Source organism: Hylobates moloch, unplaced genomic scaffold (genome assembly GCF_009828535.3).
Source record: "Hylobates moloch isolate HMO894 unplaced genomic scaffold, HMol_V3 SCAFFOLD_6, whole genome shotgun sequence".
Lineage (NCBI taxonomy): Eukaryota > Metazoa > Chordata > Mammalia > Primates > Hylobatidae > Hylobates > Hylobates moloch.
The window spans coordinates 147,169,444-147,182,545 of NW_026652281.1; the positions used below are offsets into that span (position 1 = coordinate 147,169,444).

A 13,102-nucleotide genomic window follows, 5' to 3' on the forward strand; every position below is an offset into this window, starting at 1 on the left:
GGAGTGGCAGTGGCAGGACCTGACCCAGGCTGTCAGACTCAAAGACTCTATGGGGCCTGGAAGGAAGCTGAGGCTGGGCAAGTCCTGAATAATGAGGAGAGAATTGATTGCCTGTCTCAGAGCATTGCCAGGAGGGAGCTTTTCCAAGCCTAAGACAGAGGAGCAAAGATCAGTGGATCTGTGTTCTGTCTTCCCCTTTTGAATTGATTTTAGTTTTTTTTTTTTAAATCAGCTCAGCTTTATTTCAAAGTCCCCAGGAGGCTTGCTGGACTCTGAAATCCAGGGAGTCATAACTTGCTCTCATCCTTGTTCATTGCAGGGTCTGTGCCAGCCTTTGGAGAGAGCTTTCTGTCCCATGTCAGCCTCAGAAGGCCATGGCTTGCCCAACTTAATTCTCAGCCAAGTTCACAAAAGCCTCCCTCCCTCCCTCCTTTTCTTCTTTCCCTCCCTCCCTCCTTTTTGTCTTTCCCTCCCTCCCTCCTTTCTTTCTTACTTCCTTCCCTCCTTCCTTCCTTTCTTCCTTCTTTCCTTCCTTTCACCTTTCCTTCCTTCCCTCCTTCCTTCTTGTTTCTTTCAAGGTCATCTCCTCAGTGCCCTCAGATACTTTGCATTGCACCCTACAGTCCACTCCTGGGAGGAGTGATGGAGGAGGCCACTGTACAGATGAGAAACCAAGACCAGAGAATTAATGGGACCCCTTTCCACCCACACCCCCTGAGCTCTTCTCTGTGCTTGCATTATCAGCAGATCCTCTCCCAAAGCCTTTGTAATCTGGCATTTGGATTTTTCCTTCTGGCTTATTGGCACTTTAATAGCCTTTTCTAATTGGTATCTGTTCCCAGTGAAGTTCAGCTTCAATTACATGAAAAAGACCCTCTTAGTAAATACCCTTCCTTGGCTTTTCTCGAGTACAGCAGCAGGTGTGTCTCTTGCGTGAGCACTTTTTTTCCCAAATGAGTTTGTATTCAATTAGCCACAAATATGTTCTGCGTGCATGTGTCTATGTATGTAAAGATATGCAAACACATACACATTTGGATACTTGAACACAAAATCCAATGTGCTCAAATTCCACTTTTATGTAAATGAATAACATTTCTTAAGGGAGCATTGTAAGGGCCATTGAGGTCACACTGTATTTGGAGATCAGCATCTCTCTCTCTGCTTTCCCTATTCTGCCTCATGTCTCCTCAACTGACTGTAAAGAATGCAGATCAAAAGTATTTAAGAAATCACGGGTCTACAGCAAGTCTGCCCTTTATTTTAAGCCATCTAAAATTTATCCTTATAATGCCCAATGCCCTCCAGTATTCTGAAGGCCTTTGTTGCATAAGCAATTTCTCCATTCTGTGGTGGCTTATCTGACAGTTTCCCATTTACCTTCTACCTATTTCTGCACTTGACTTTGAATTTTTAAAACCCCACTGTGGTTTGAAAAAGACTTAAAGGATCTTGAAGGATGAAATCAGAAACCTAGATTAGCAATTACTATAAACCTGCCAGAAAGGAAGCTGTTGTTGTTATTGTTTTCTATTTGGGCCAAAGCAAAGACCTGAGGCTTAAGTGTAATCCAAATGCATCATATAATGAAGCTTAAATCCTGGAAAAGTGTCTTTATGTTTCACTCAACTCTGCCTGACTCCACCATTTCATTCTCACTAACTGAGGATATTCCTAGGATGATGCCTTTTTGTTTTATTTTAATCTGAATCCTGGGCAACTACTCCAACATTAAGCCTCATTTAGGTTGAAAGAAAATTCATTTTCTTACTGCTTTCCCTCTCAGCTCCTTTTCTGAGTTTTAATCGAAAGCAGCCGTGCCAGGCCATGTGCCATACCACCTGAGTTTCTGCACCCTGAGGTGCTCTCTGCCCCAGGCGAAGACCAACAAATGTTCATCTTGACAATGGATAAAACCAGGGTGGGTGCCGAAAATCAGAAGGAGAAGGAGGCAGCAGCTGATGAAATATAGAGATGTGAGCTTCAATAATAGGGTTGCTTGAATATGCTGACCCTCACTTCCCAGGAAATCCCTGCAATTCCTGAGTGCTCCTCTTTATTCCCTATCTGCCACTTCTGATGCATATTTTCTGAAGATTCTGCTCAGTTCTGCTCAATAAGGCTCCCCTTTATGGTTCATTTTGACCAAACATCACAAAGATAATATTAATAGCTAATGCTGTAGAAAGTGGGCTATGTGCCAAGCATTGTCCTGGGCAGTTGCTAAATAATCACTCATTTTTTCTTTGATTCTTTACAATAACCTTATAAGATAAATACTGTTATCGTTCCAAGTTACAGATGAGGACACCGAGGCCCCAAGAAGTGAGACAAACTTGATCAACATTACACAGCTATAATTGATAGTGGAGTCAATTTACACACTCAGGCCGTCTGGCTCCAGATTTGGTGCCCTTAACCACTGGGCAACACTGCCCTTGGCACTGATTCTTCTGCGCTCTGTGCTAAGTACATGCGGACATATTTTTACAAGATCTTCTCAACAGCTGGGTATCACTTTTGCATTTTTATGAGACATATATACAAGTCCCATAGCCAGGGAATGCAGGAGCTGGAAAATTTATTTTCTCATTCAACAGGAGTTTACTGATCATCTAATAAGTCCTGTGCTCAGTGCTATAGACACAATGAGGAGAACAGACGTGGTCTCTAGTGGGGGAGGCAGATGTTAATCAAATGATTCGACATATAAAGACATCATTTCAAAATTAGCAAAACATATAGAGGCAGTGCAAGGAGTCTTTTCTAGCTAAGGGTGGGAGGTGTAGAGAGGGGGCTTTTCTCCCAGAGGAAGGAGTGTTTAAGCTAAGATAGCACCCATCTGGAGGAGGCTACCTGGTAATGGGTATTGGGTTAGGGAGCAGACAGGGAAAAGTATTCTCAACAAAGGGGCATAATGTGCCCAAGCTTTGCCATGGGGGAAGCAAGGTGAAATTGTGACATTTGAGCCACCCCAGCTAGGCTAGAATGCCAGGAGCCAGGGGAGGGGCTGGAGGGAATGCCTTGAAATGAGGCAGAAGAGACGAGAAGTTGTGGTTCATCTGATCCTCAAGCTATGTTTTAAATCTCTCCGTTCCACTGTCCACACTATTATAGCAGGTTCTTAGTAGCAAATTTTGCTTTTCTCATTTCATAAAACAGTTGGTAAAATCCCATTTAAAAACTCTCAGCAACACGGCATGTATTGCAGACAGACATAATTTCAAATGTGCTGTGCTTTGCCGTCTCTAACATATTCAATCATGGCCCTATTTGCTGAGCAGACGCTGCAGGTGAAAACCCTTGTAAACAGTGAAGTGCTTTCTACACACACGCCCGTGTTATTAGCCTTAATAATCGGGCTTGTTTTGGATAATGCATGCGCTCTAACGGGAGTTAATATATGTTAAGTGTTCAAAATGGTGCCTGGCTCATGGTAAACAACTATGTAAGTGTTAACTATTGTTTTTACTATTATGCTTCCCTTTTTTTCTTTCCCCAGGCTTGGTCGGGGGAGGATCTGTGCATCGCCGAACTGTTTTGTGTATTCATGTTCCTCGTCTCTTTCAGGTCAGAACAAAATCTGCTTCATCCCAGGCATGGTGGGACCTATATTAGAGATGACACTTATCCCTGAGGCTGAGCTCCGGAAAGCCACCATACCAATCTTCTTCGACATGATGCTGTGTGAATATCAAAGAAGTGGGGATTTCAAAAAGGTAAAAAATGAGGCCAGAAACTCATGCCAGAATCCCTAATCCCCAGCCCATTTCCCCATAATGATATCCTCATTCCCTCTCCCTGAGCTTCACTGAGAGGCTCGGCGGCAGGATAGGGACATTTATTCATGGGTCCGGAATGAGCTGGCAGATCAGATTTGGTCGGTATTCTATCAAGCTTTTCCGTCCGAGGACAAGACTAACATGCAGTTTCTGGCTGTGTATTTGCTTAGCCTCTTTCTCAAGAGTTTGAGAACCCCACATCTCTACCTAATGATTCTCTAAAAATGTGCTCCCAGGGCCCACCCCTCCCACCTGTCCCACTCTCTCACCCACTCTTGTCTAGTACTTCATCTTCTGGGCTGACTCTGCGGATCTACATTATCTGGAAAAAGCCAACCCTGCTGGGTGTCATACTTGTCCACACACCAAGTCTGATAGCAGATGGAGTTAGGGACGTGTTGCTCAGGAGGGACCTGTGGATCTTGAGGGAATAGGACACTGACCCCAGCATGGAGGGCGCCAGAACCTCTGTGAAACACAAGAGCCATTGGCCAAATATTGTCATTGAATATCTCGTCAAACTTGGAGAATGAGGTCCACTTCCCGGGCCTGGTCACACTGGGCGCTCTGGCAGTGGAAGAAGCACCAGTTGCCACAATTAGCTCCTGGCACTGCTCAGTGACATTAGCCTGTTTAGGAAGGTTGGTCTTTAAGTCCCATCAAGGCTGCCTGAGCCGTTCCCTCGGGTCTCAACCCCTGTCCTCTCTGCCCCACATCCTCAGTTTTACCTCTAACTGAGCTTCTCACCCTCCTCTCTTCCCCCAGTGCATCTACCTCTTATTCCTACCATATCCCGCCTTAAAATGGGTACTTAAAAGGCAGCAGATTCCAAACTGCCTTTCCTTAAGATCCTTAGGGATATTTCCCTTCCTTTACCCATTAACACCCGAATCCTCACAGAATAAAGCCCACACTCTCTAGCCAGCATCCCCGGCCCTCCTGGCTCCGGCCTTCCGAAGAACGTCTCAGCCATCCTCTCCACCTCTCCCCGCCTTACCTCTTCGCCACCATCCCCGCAGCGCACCTGAATGGCATTGCCTCTGTGGGTGTCCTTCGGGCATTTTTTTTCTTCCTGCTACTTCTCTGCACAGTCACAACCCTGCCTCCCAACACCTTCTAAACTCCTACAGATCCTGCGAAGCCCATCCAAATGCCACGTTGCCTAGAAGATCTTTTCTCCCCATTCCTGTTTTTTGATGTCTAAGGTATGACTATTATCTACTGCCTTGCTTTATACTCATTTCTGTGCACTTTTCATCTTCCTCATCTGCATCTAATGATGATGATGATGATAATGATGATTATAATGACTGACTTTAGATATTTACTACATATCAGGCATATGACACCCATTTTCTATGTATTAGTTCATGCAGTCTTTTCTAAACTACAACTCTATGAAGTAGGTAACATTATCTTATTTTACCCATCTTAAAGATGAAAAGAAACTGAGACTTAGAAAGCTGACATCATCTGCTGAAAGTCACAATCAAGAAAGTAACAGAACAAAGGCTGCAACAAGCAGGTCACTGTAATTCCTAAACCCATGCTGCAACCCGTACTATCCAGCCACCAGTATCTCCCAGTAATACTGGCTGAATGGTATCCACTAGAGCAGTGCTTTCCCTAAATATGTCCATGAAGCACTGATCCAACAAGATGCTCCAGGGAAGAGGGTTTCAAGGTTAAATACCTTTGGAAGCCACTGCGTATTGGAACCCATCTTAGAGATTCCCAGTGCATATTAATAGAGTCAAGGCATTGAGACATTCCATGGCAAGCAGATCTGTCATTTCTTAAATTTATTTGTGCAAGAAACGTCTATTGGATTTTCCATCCTATTAATCTCACGTGGGAGAAAGTTGTTCTGAGAGGAATAAGAGACTAGTTTGCTATGATGATATCACTGTGAGAGGTAGCATTATAGGGACTCTAGTGCCAGAAGGGCTACTGACCAGCTGCCTTTTTGTGAAGAGCCTGAAAAGAAATCAAGCTGAGTAGGTCAAATGGAGAAAGAGGCCATATCTGAGCAGTTGGGATAGGGGGAGTGGAGGGTGAAATCTTGGATTGAGTATTTGAAGACAGCTTGGAATTTGCTGCCTTTTAAGTGGGAGCAAGGTCTGTGCAGCTTGGGACCATGTAAAGGGCACACACCATGAGATGAAGGGCAGTTTACTTACCCTCAGACCCACTTCCGAGGCCAGCAGGTGCCTTAGAAGAGTTCCTGGGAACAAGTGTGCAAAAGAAACACACCAAGTGCCTGATGGTGTACAATGTCCTAAAAGGAAATAGGACCGGGTCATTGCCTGGATTGCGACCTGACAGATGTGTTTGGCAGCCTCAGAGGGTTTCACTCTAGTGTGATTTTCCTTCCCTAAAGGATTCTCATATCTTGGTTCCTCTGTGGCATGCACCCACCTGTTTTCTCTGTATGGAGTCATTCCTTGGGCTCCTCACTCCAGTGTGCATTCATTCTGAGCATGTTCCCCAATCACTTCTCCTCGCAGCTCCCTTATCAAAAGAGACAGGACAATCAGGCTGACTAATGAGGCAGATGCCCATGTGAAAACCAGCCGGCGTGCTTCATAGGAGCTCAGCTGGGGGATACGCGGGCCCAGACATGGTTTTAGTTCAGAGTAAGCAGTCATGGAAGGTGTCTCCAGAAAAGGGAGGTGGTGACACCCTGCTGAATCCCAAGCAGCCTTGATGGCCAGAACAAGAGTGAACCCCAGGACTGTGGTCTAGAATCCAGGATGGCTGGTGTGCAAAGTGGCCATAGTACATGATGCCAAAATAATCCCATGAGAGAAGAACCAGGTCCCCAGAAGACCACGTTTTTCCCTTTCTAAAATGTGGGTTGCTTAAGGGAAATAGCAGAGCCAAGAGGAAACTGAGCAGGGGCTTTGCTCCCAGGTCATATCAAACCCTCTGTCCTGATGCCAGTTTCTTGAAGTTCTCTAGCTCTCATGCCTTTGTATGGGCTCTTCCTTTTACATCTTTGCCTGAAGAGATCCTAGACACCCTTCAGCTGAGGCTTCACTTTTTGGGAAAGGCTTTCCTGCTTCCTGGGGCAGTGGTTCTTCTGGGTACAAGAGACAAAGATTTTCTCAAGACAAGTGTACATAGGCTGGAACTAGGACAGGAAGGTGTTAGACTCTCAGTGGCTCAGGGTTCTGGGGGCTGAACAAGAGGCAGCCCCAGGGCAATCTCTCTCTCTGCTCTGGGTTTCTTTTATAAGCTCTGTGCCGGATTTCCCTGTCTCGCCTCTCACCCAGATTTCATAGACAGCTGATGGGTTTGACTGATGACATTTATCCTTCATGAGTGCAGCACTTCATCCCAGACCATCTCGGGGGTCTCTGTCCGTTTTCTAGGACTGGATGTCCCATCGCTGGCACGCCACATGATTCCCTTGGTGGGGTTGTGGAAGGACAGTTTCAGCAAGAGGGCCTTAGGTGGACCCCATTGTGGGTGGCTTGGCCAGGACACATGCTAGTCAGAGTGAAACGTATCCTATCCTGCCTGGATTGAGCGGTCATCACACTTGTCCCACACAGCACAATTACCTGCTCATAGGTCTGTCTTCCACAGCAGACTGTGAGCTCTTGAGGGTCAAAGCTGGTCTCTCAGTCCTGAACTCCCAGTCCCTGTCAAGTGCCTAAGATGCCTGTGGTGGGCACCATGTCAGTGTTCCCAGAATGAATGGATGGAGGCATTTAGACCCCCATCCCACGGCATTCAGGGGAACCACATCAGCACAGGGAGGTACATTCCAGCAAATGTTTTTATAACCTAGAATAATGGGGGTTGCTAATGACTGCTTGAGTAATCCCCTTGTGCTAGGTAGACCAGCTATCTTGCTGGCCAATTCTTTGCGGAAAGAGGGGATGTAGGTGTTCTGGATGCTGTTGGTGGGAATGAGTGGGAGTCCTGGGGTATAGAGACCTTGGAGACTGGTTAGCTAGATGCAGATTGTAGAACAGGACTGTGTACCAGTCAGCATGGGGATCTGAGCCCTCAGCAGGCAGGAGATCCCAGAGAGAATTCTTCTCTCAGAGAAAGAAGAGGGGACAGCATCTGACAGCAGCACCTAGAACAGTGCCTGAACACCATAGGAACTCAATCATTGCTCATTGAATTAATTAATAGATGGAGATAGCCATGTTGGCAGATTCCACTGAGACTGCATCTTGGCATGGAGTAAGTTGGTGATTTAAATTGTTTAGAACACAATGTGGAAAAGATTACATCAATTCAATAAATCTGTGCTGAGTGCTTGCTGCGTTCTGGGTACTGTGATTTGGATTCAGATAGACCTACTTCTTATAAGCTGAATAAATGTGGGTAAGTTATTTAACCTCTCTCAGCCTTAGCTTCTTCATCTGTAAAGTGGGTATCCAACTGCCATTAGAGGTTCCCATCCCAAGCTCTTTTGGGGGATGAACTGGAACAATTAGAGACAACTCAAAATTAGAAAGCTGCACTGACTTCCAGACACCCCTTCTCACGTGACATTCTCTTTTCCAGATTCCTCCCAACTCTACTTCTTTCCACACAGGATAACTGGCATTTCATAACAGAGGAGGTCAAAGGCAGACTTACTGTGTTGATGTCATCCTTGTCATCTTCCTGACATCCAGGCCTCTAATAACATCCCTGCCCTTCCCATGTCAAAGTCAGCACCAGACATGTGAGGAAGAGCAATCATTACCCAAATCTCATACTTCTACAGGGCTGGACTCCAATCAGAAAACATTCTAGGAAAACAAGATGATAAAAATAGCCAAGATATTCTAAAGCAGCCAGGAGAGGCAAGAGAAGCAATGCAGGGAAGGCATGAAGCAAACACGAGGCCCATATCAGGCCATTCTCTTGGAAGAGGGAGGCCCAGGCAGAAGGTTTGGGCTCCTGGATTCCACTCCTCTTTTCTTGATTAGAGCTTCTTAAGATTTGTATTGGGCCTCTGTAGAATCTGACTTCTGTAGTGGCCCAATACAAATCTATGGATACTCATTAGCAAACATCCACCTCACAGCAGTGGGGTAAGGAGTCAATGATGTGATGCAGTCATGTAGCTGTGGATGAAAATGGAAGTAATTTGGAGAAGCCAGAGCTACATCCTCAGCTCTGGATGGTGACAGTGTTGGGGGTAAGGACTGTTGCAGCATCATGATGGAGTGTATGTTTGGGAGAGCCTTTTTTTTTTGGAGACAGAGTCTTACACTCTGTCGCCCAAGGTCCTACGTTGCCTCAGCCTCCTCATTTGTAACATGCGGATGATGACATTCTTCTCCCTTGGCTGTTGTAAAGATTAAATGAGAGTGTGATGCCTGTGATGATGACAATGACAATACAATGACAATAGCATGATGAGCTTTGCTAACAATTATTGAGCACTTACTATGTGCCAAATGCCTTTTACATGTGTTTGCCCTTTAATTTGTTACAGTACCACTATGAAGGAGATGCTATTTCAAATCTCCATTTAATAGATGAGCACATTAAGCCTTAGAAATGTTTATTAACTTGGCTAAGGTCACAGGGCTGGGAAAAAAGTCAAAGCAAGACTCAAACCAAGTCTATTCAATGCCAAGGACTGTGATCATAGCCATTTCTGAGCACAGTACTGACCCTGATATGCCTGACTGAGTGAGATCTTACCCCTCCAGCTCACCCCAAGGGCTCAGGCATGGTGGTGTGGTATCATTTGTCTCTGCAGACTCCCTAGCACCCTGTAATTTCCCTCCTGGCAGGCTCTTTTGTGACCCTGAGACAAGTGCTTATTTACCTCAACCGCTTCTCTGCTCCAAAGAAAAGTTCAGCTCACCAGGAAGAATCATGCCAGCATTTCCCAGTGAACCACTCAGACAAGAAAAAATGCTGCTTTTCTCCCCCTGCACTGCTTTCTAGTAACATTCGGCAGTAATAACAATAACATTAGTGGTGATGACAAGTCGATGGAGCACAGCGCACAGATAATGTTAGGCACTTTGCTAGTGCCTTACATATAAAATCTCTGTACCCTATAACTACTCCACACTGTAGGTACTACTGTTAAGCCCACTGTATTGATAAGGGGTAGACAAACTCTGGCCCACAGGCCAAATCCATCCTTCCACCTGCTTTTGTAAATAAAGTTTTATTGGACTACAGCCATGCCAATTTGTGTATGTGTTGTCTAGGGCTGGTTTTGTGCTACAGCAGCAGAGTTGAGTAGTTGTCACAGAGACCATCTGGCCTGCAAAGCCTAAATTATTTACTGTCTGGCCCTTTACAGAAAATGTTTGCCGGTGCCTGATCTAAATCCTGACAGTGAGCATTAGAAAGACCCACCAGCTTTCCCAAGATGGCAGAGGGAAGCCGTAAGGGATTTAAAGCCAGACAGCCACACAGCAGACTCATCGTGTAGTCCCTCAGCTATATTTCTTCCTGCTCTAGGCTTGGCAGAGAAGACATCTCTAAGCATGATAGTCCTCAACCCTTGACATTGGATAATATTCAACACAGACATAATGCTTGACAGGATGCACCATAGAAGGGACGTGACTCATTTGCAGACTGGCATTCTAGACCCTTGTCATACTGGGCCTCATCTAGGTGTCTGTCCTCCCTCCCTCCCTCCATCCCGCCCACCCGCCCTCCCTCCCTCCCTCCCTTCCTCCCTCCCTTCCTTCCTTCCTATTTGTCCGTCCATCCATCCTTCTCTGCTCAAGCTGAACTGCTGTGCTCATTTTTCTCCACATTCCCACCTCTACACCTTTGCTCACACCATTTCCCCCATCTGGAATGCCTTCCTTTTCACATTTATCACAGTCCTGCCCATCTTTCCAGGGCCGGTATATCTCCTTCAATAAGTCTTCCCCAACTGAGGCAACTCATGGGAAATTCTTTGGCATTTGTGCTGTATCAGCATAGCTTTTGGTCCCTCCCTTAGACCCTTTGTGCACAAAAGTGAGGGAATGATGGGGACACGGATGATGTGTGAACCAGAGGGAAGAGTAAATGTGGTCCCTGCCTTTTCATCACCTAAAGATTCCAATTCCATGGAGCTCTATCCTTTATGCACAGGAAAGAGCCTGCCAAAGGTCTCTGCCATTCATCTGAGACTTTAGACAGGTCACTTAAACTCACTGAGCCTCTACTTCTTCATCTGTAATAATAACTGACACCGAGGGTTGTACCAAGCAAGGGCTGGCTGCTCTTCATGCATTGTCACATTTAAAGGTGATCCGTGACCTCCGGACTTCATGAAGTATTATGAAGACCGGGTGTAAAGAGGTTGAGTTAGAAGCCAGTACTCCCCAAGTCCTCTTTTGGTCTTGGTGACCTTTGCCAAGCTCCCCTTTCCCTCTCCAGGTGCCAGTTTATTTTTTAATGGTAAAATGAGGGAAGGGTGGACTGCATGATTTGGATGGACTCTTCAGGGTATAATACAAAAATAGTACAAACCATTTTGCATCAAAATCATGTTAAAAAGACACAGGGTGACTTCAAAACAATGTGTTGACTAAGCCATGCAGTCCAGTGGGTGAAATCCTTCTTAACATGAAAAGTAGAGAGACAAAACATTCTGTGGCTTCAATGCAACAAGATTTGGTAGAACTGTAGAGGGATACTTGCTTTCTGATCACTTACCTAATCTGATCTCTGATCATTACCATTGTCACCAGTCTTGACTATCTGAAACCTGACATTTGCTCCATGTCTTATGAGTAGTTTTCATCATTTCTTTGGTTGCAGGGAACAAAACTCCAATTCAAACTGGCTGATATATACACAGGTCAGCTCATATGGATGGGAAAGCGCCAGGTGTGGCTGAATGCAGGGGCTCACAAATGGCATCAGGTCTCTGTCTCTCTGTATCTTCCCCTCTCTGCTTGCCTCTGTATTGGTGTAATTCTCAGACAGCCTCTTTCATGGTGGTCAGCAGCAGCCTCAAGCTCATGACCTTCCATCTTCAGGTTGAGCAAAAAGACTCATTTTGCTAAGAGGTCCAATAAAGCCTCAGATTTAGAGTCTCACTGTCTCAGTCCAGACCTTTATTAATTCTGGGACCTGGGCAATGAAATATACTGATTAGGAGCTAGGCCTGTGTCAGGCCTCCACACCTGGAACTAGGGAGGGATGCTCAGCCCACCAGAGCCCCAAGGACTGTGGTTAGGACTGGTGTGATCACCAAACTATGGAGAAAGGAATGAAGGAATGCCAAGCGGGCAGAAACAATAGCTGTCCAGGAAACATGGCATTCCCCGAAGATTTTGTGCTCCGTCACACATCTCCATGCCTGTGCACATGTGGTGCTGCCTTCTTGGAATGTCCTTTCCCTTTTTCTCTTTCGGCAAAATTTCTATTTAACCTTTGAAAACAAGCTCAAATAACATGGGCTGTGAGAAGTCTTCCCTGACTCTCCTTCCTCTCTCCACCTCTCCTGTGCTCTCTCTCTCTCTCTCTCTCTCTTTCAGCACTTACCACCCATGGCTCCCCTCCACTCTCTGGGCACTCCAAAAAGGCAGACATAGTGTTCTGTTTCATTTTGCATTCCCAGATCCCAGCACTCAACCTGGGAGATAATGAGTGCTCCCTAAAGCTTTGGTTGAAATAACGAATTGACTAATTTCAGCCCTCAGCCTTCTAGCGTTATTGTTGATTTTTGTCTCCTACATCTTCAGTTTGAAAATGAAATCATCCTGAAGCTGGACCACGAGGTAGAAGGGGGCCGAGGCGACGAGCAGTACATGCAGCTGCTGGAGTCAATGTAAGTTCAGTGCCCCGTGTGCAGGAACAGCCTGTGAAGGTCAGGGGAGGCGGGAGGGCGCAGAACTTCAGGGGGCTCCGAGTGGCTCTGTCCTCCCCTGGAGATCGATCTAGAGGCTCACGGGTATTGGCAAAACTCCATTTTTGGAAGAAACCTCACATTTCTCTCTGGAGTGGCCATTTCTTTGGAACTGATAGAATGGGCCAGATGAAAAGAATCTTTGCTGTGTTGGGAAGAGGGGAGTAATCCACCAAAATGTCTACTTTCATTACGTCTTAACTGTGGAATGTGGTTGCTATTTTTCCCTTCTTTTCTATTTAAATTTTTGACAGATGTTGGTCATGACCTACATTTAGTGAGCACACTTAATAACTTAGCGTGCTATTGTGCAATGTGCTATGTAATGCCTCCTTTAATCACACTTACTCCCTTTGATGCCCATTTCACAGAGGTGGGCCCTGAGGCTGAGGGAAGTAAGCACATTGTTCAAGGAAACTAGGACAAGCTAGTGGAGTGGACAAGCTGCATCCTGAACCTGGCTCTGCCTGACTCCAGCGCCCAGGCC

The 13,102-nt window shown here is 45.8% G+C and overlaps 1 protein-coding gene across 2 annotated transcripts in view; it reads left to right on the forward strand.

Moving 5' to 3' along the window:
* Nucleotides 1-13,102, forward strand: part of DOCK2 (dedicator of cytokinesis 2) — a 448,549-nt gene that overhangs the window by 380,189 nt on the left and 55,258 nt on the right. For both annotated transcript variants that reach the window (XM_032158599.2, XM_032158600.2), the window contains exons 33-34: nucleotides 3,571-3,719; nucleotides 12,452-12,537. In XM_032158599.2, coding sequence (XP_032014490.1) covers nucleotides 3,571-3,719; nucleotides 12,452-12,537 — 235 coding nt within the window. The remainder of the gene's footprint in view (nucleotides 1-3,570; nucleotides 3,720-12,451; nucleotides 12,538-13,102) is intronic.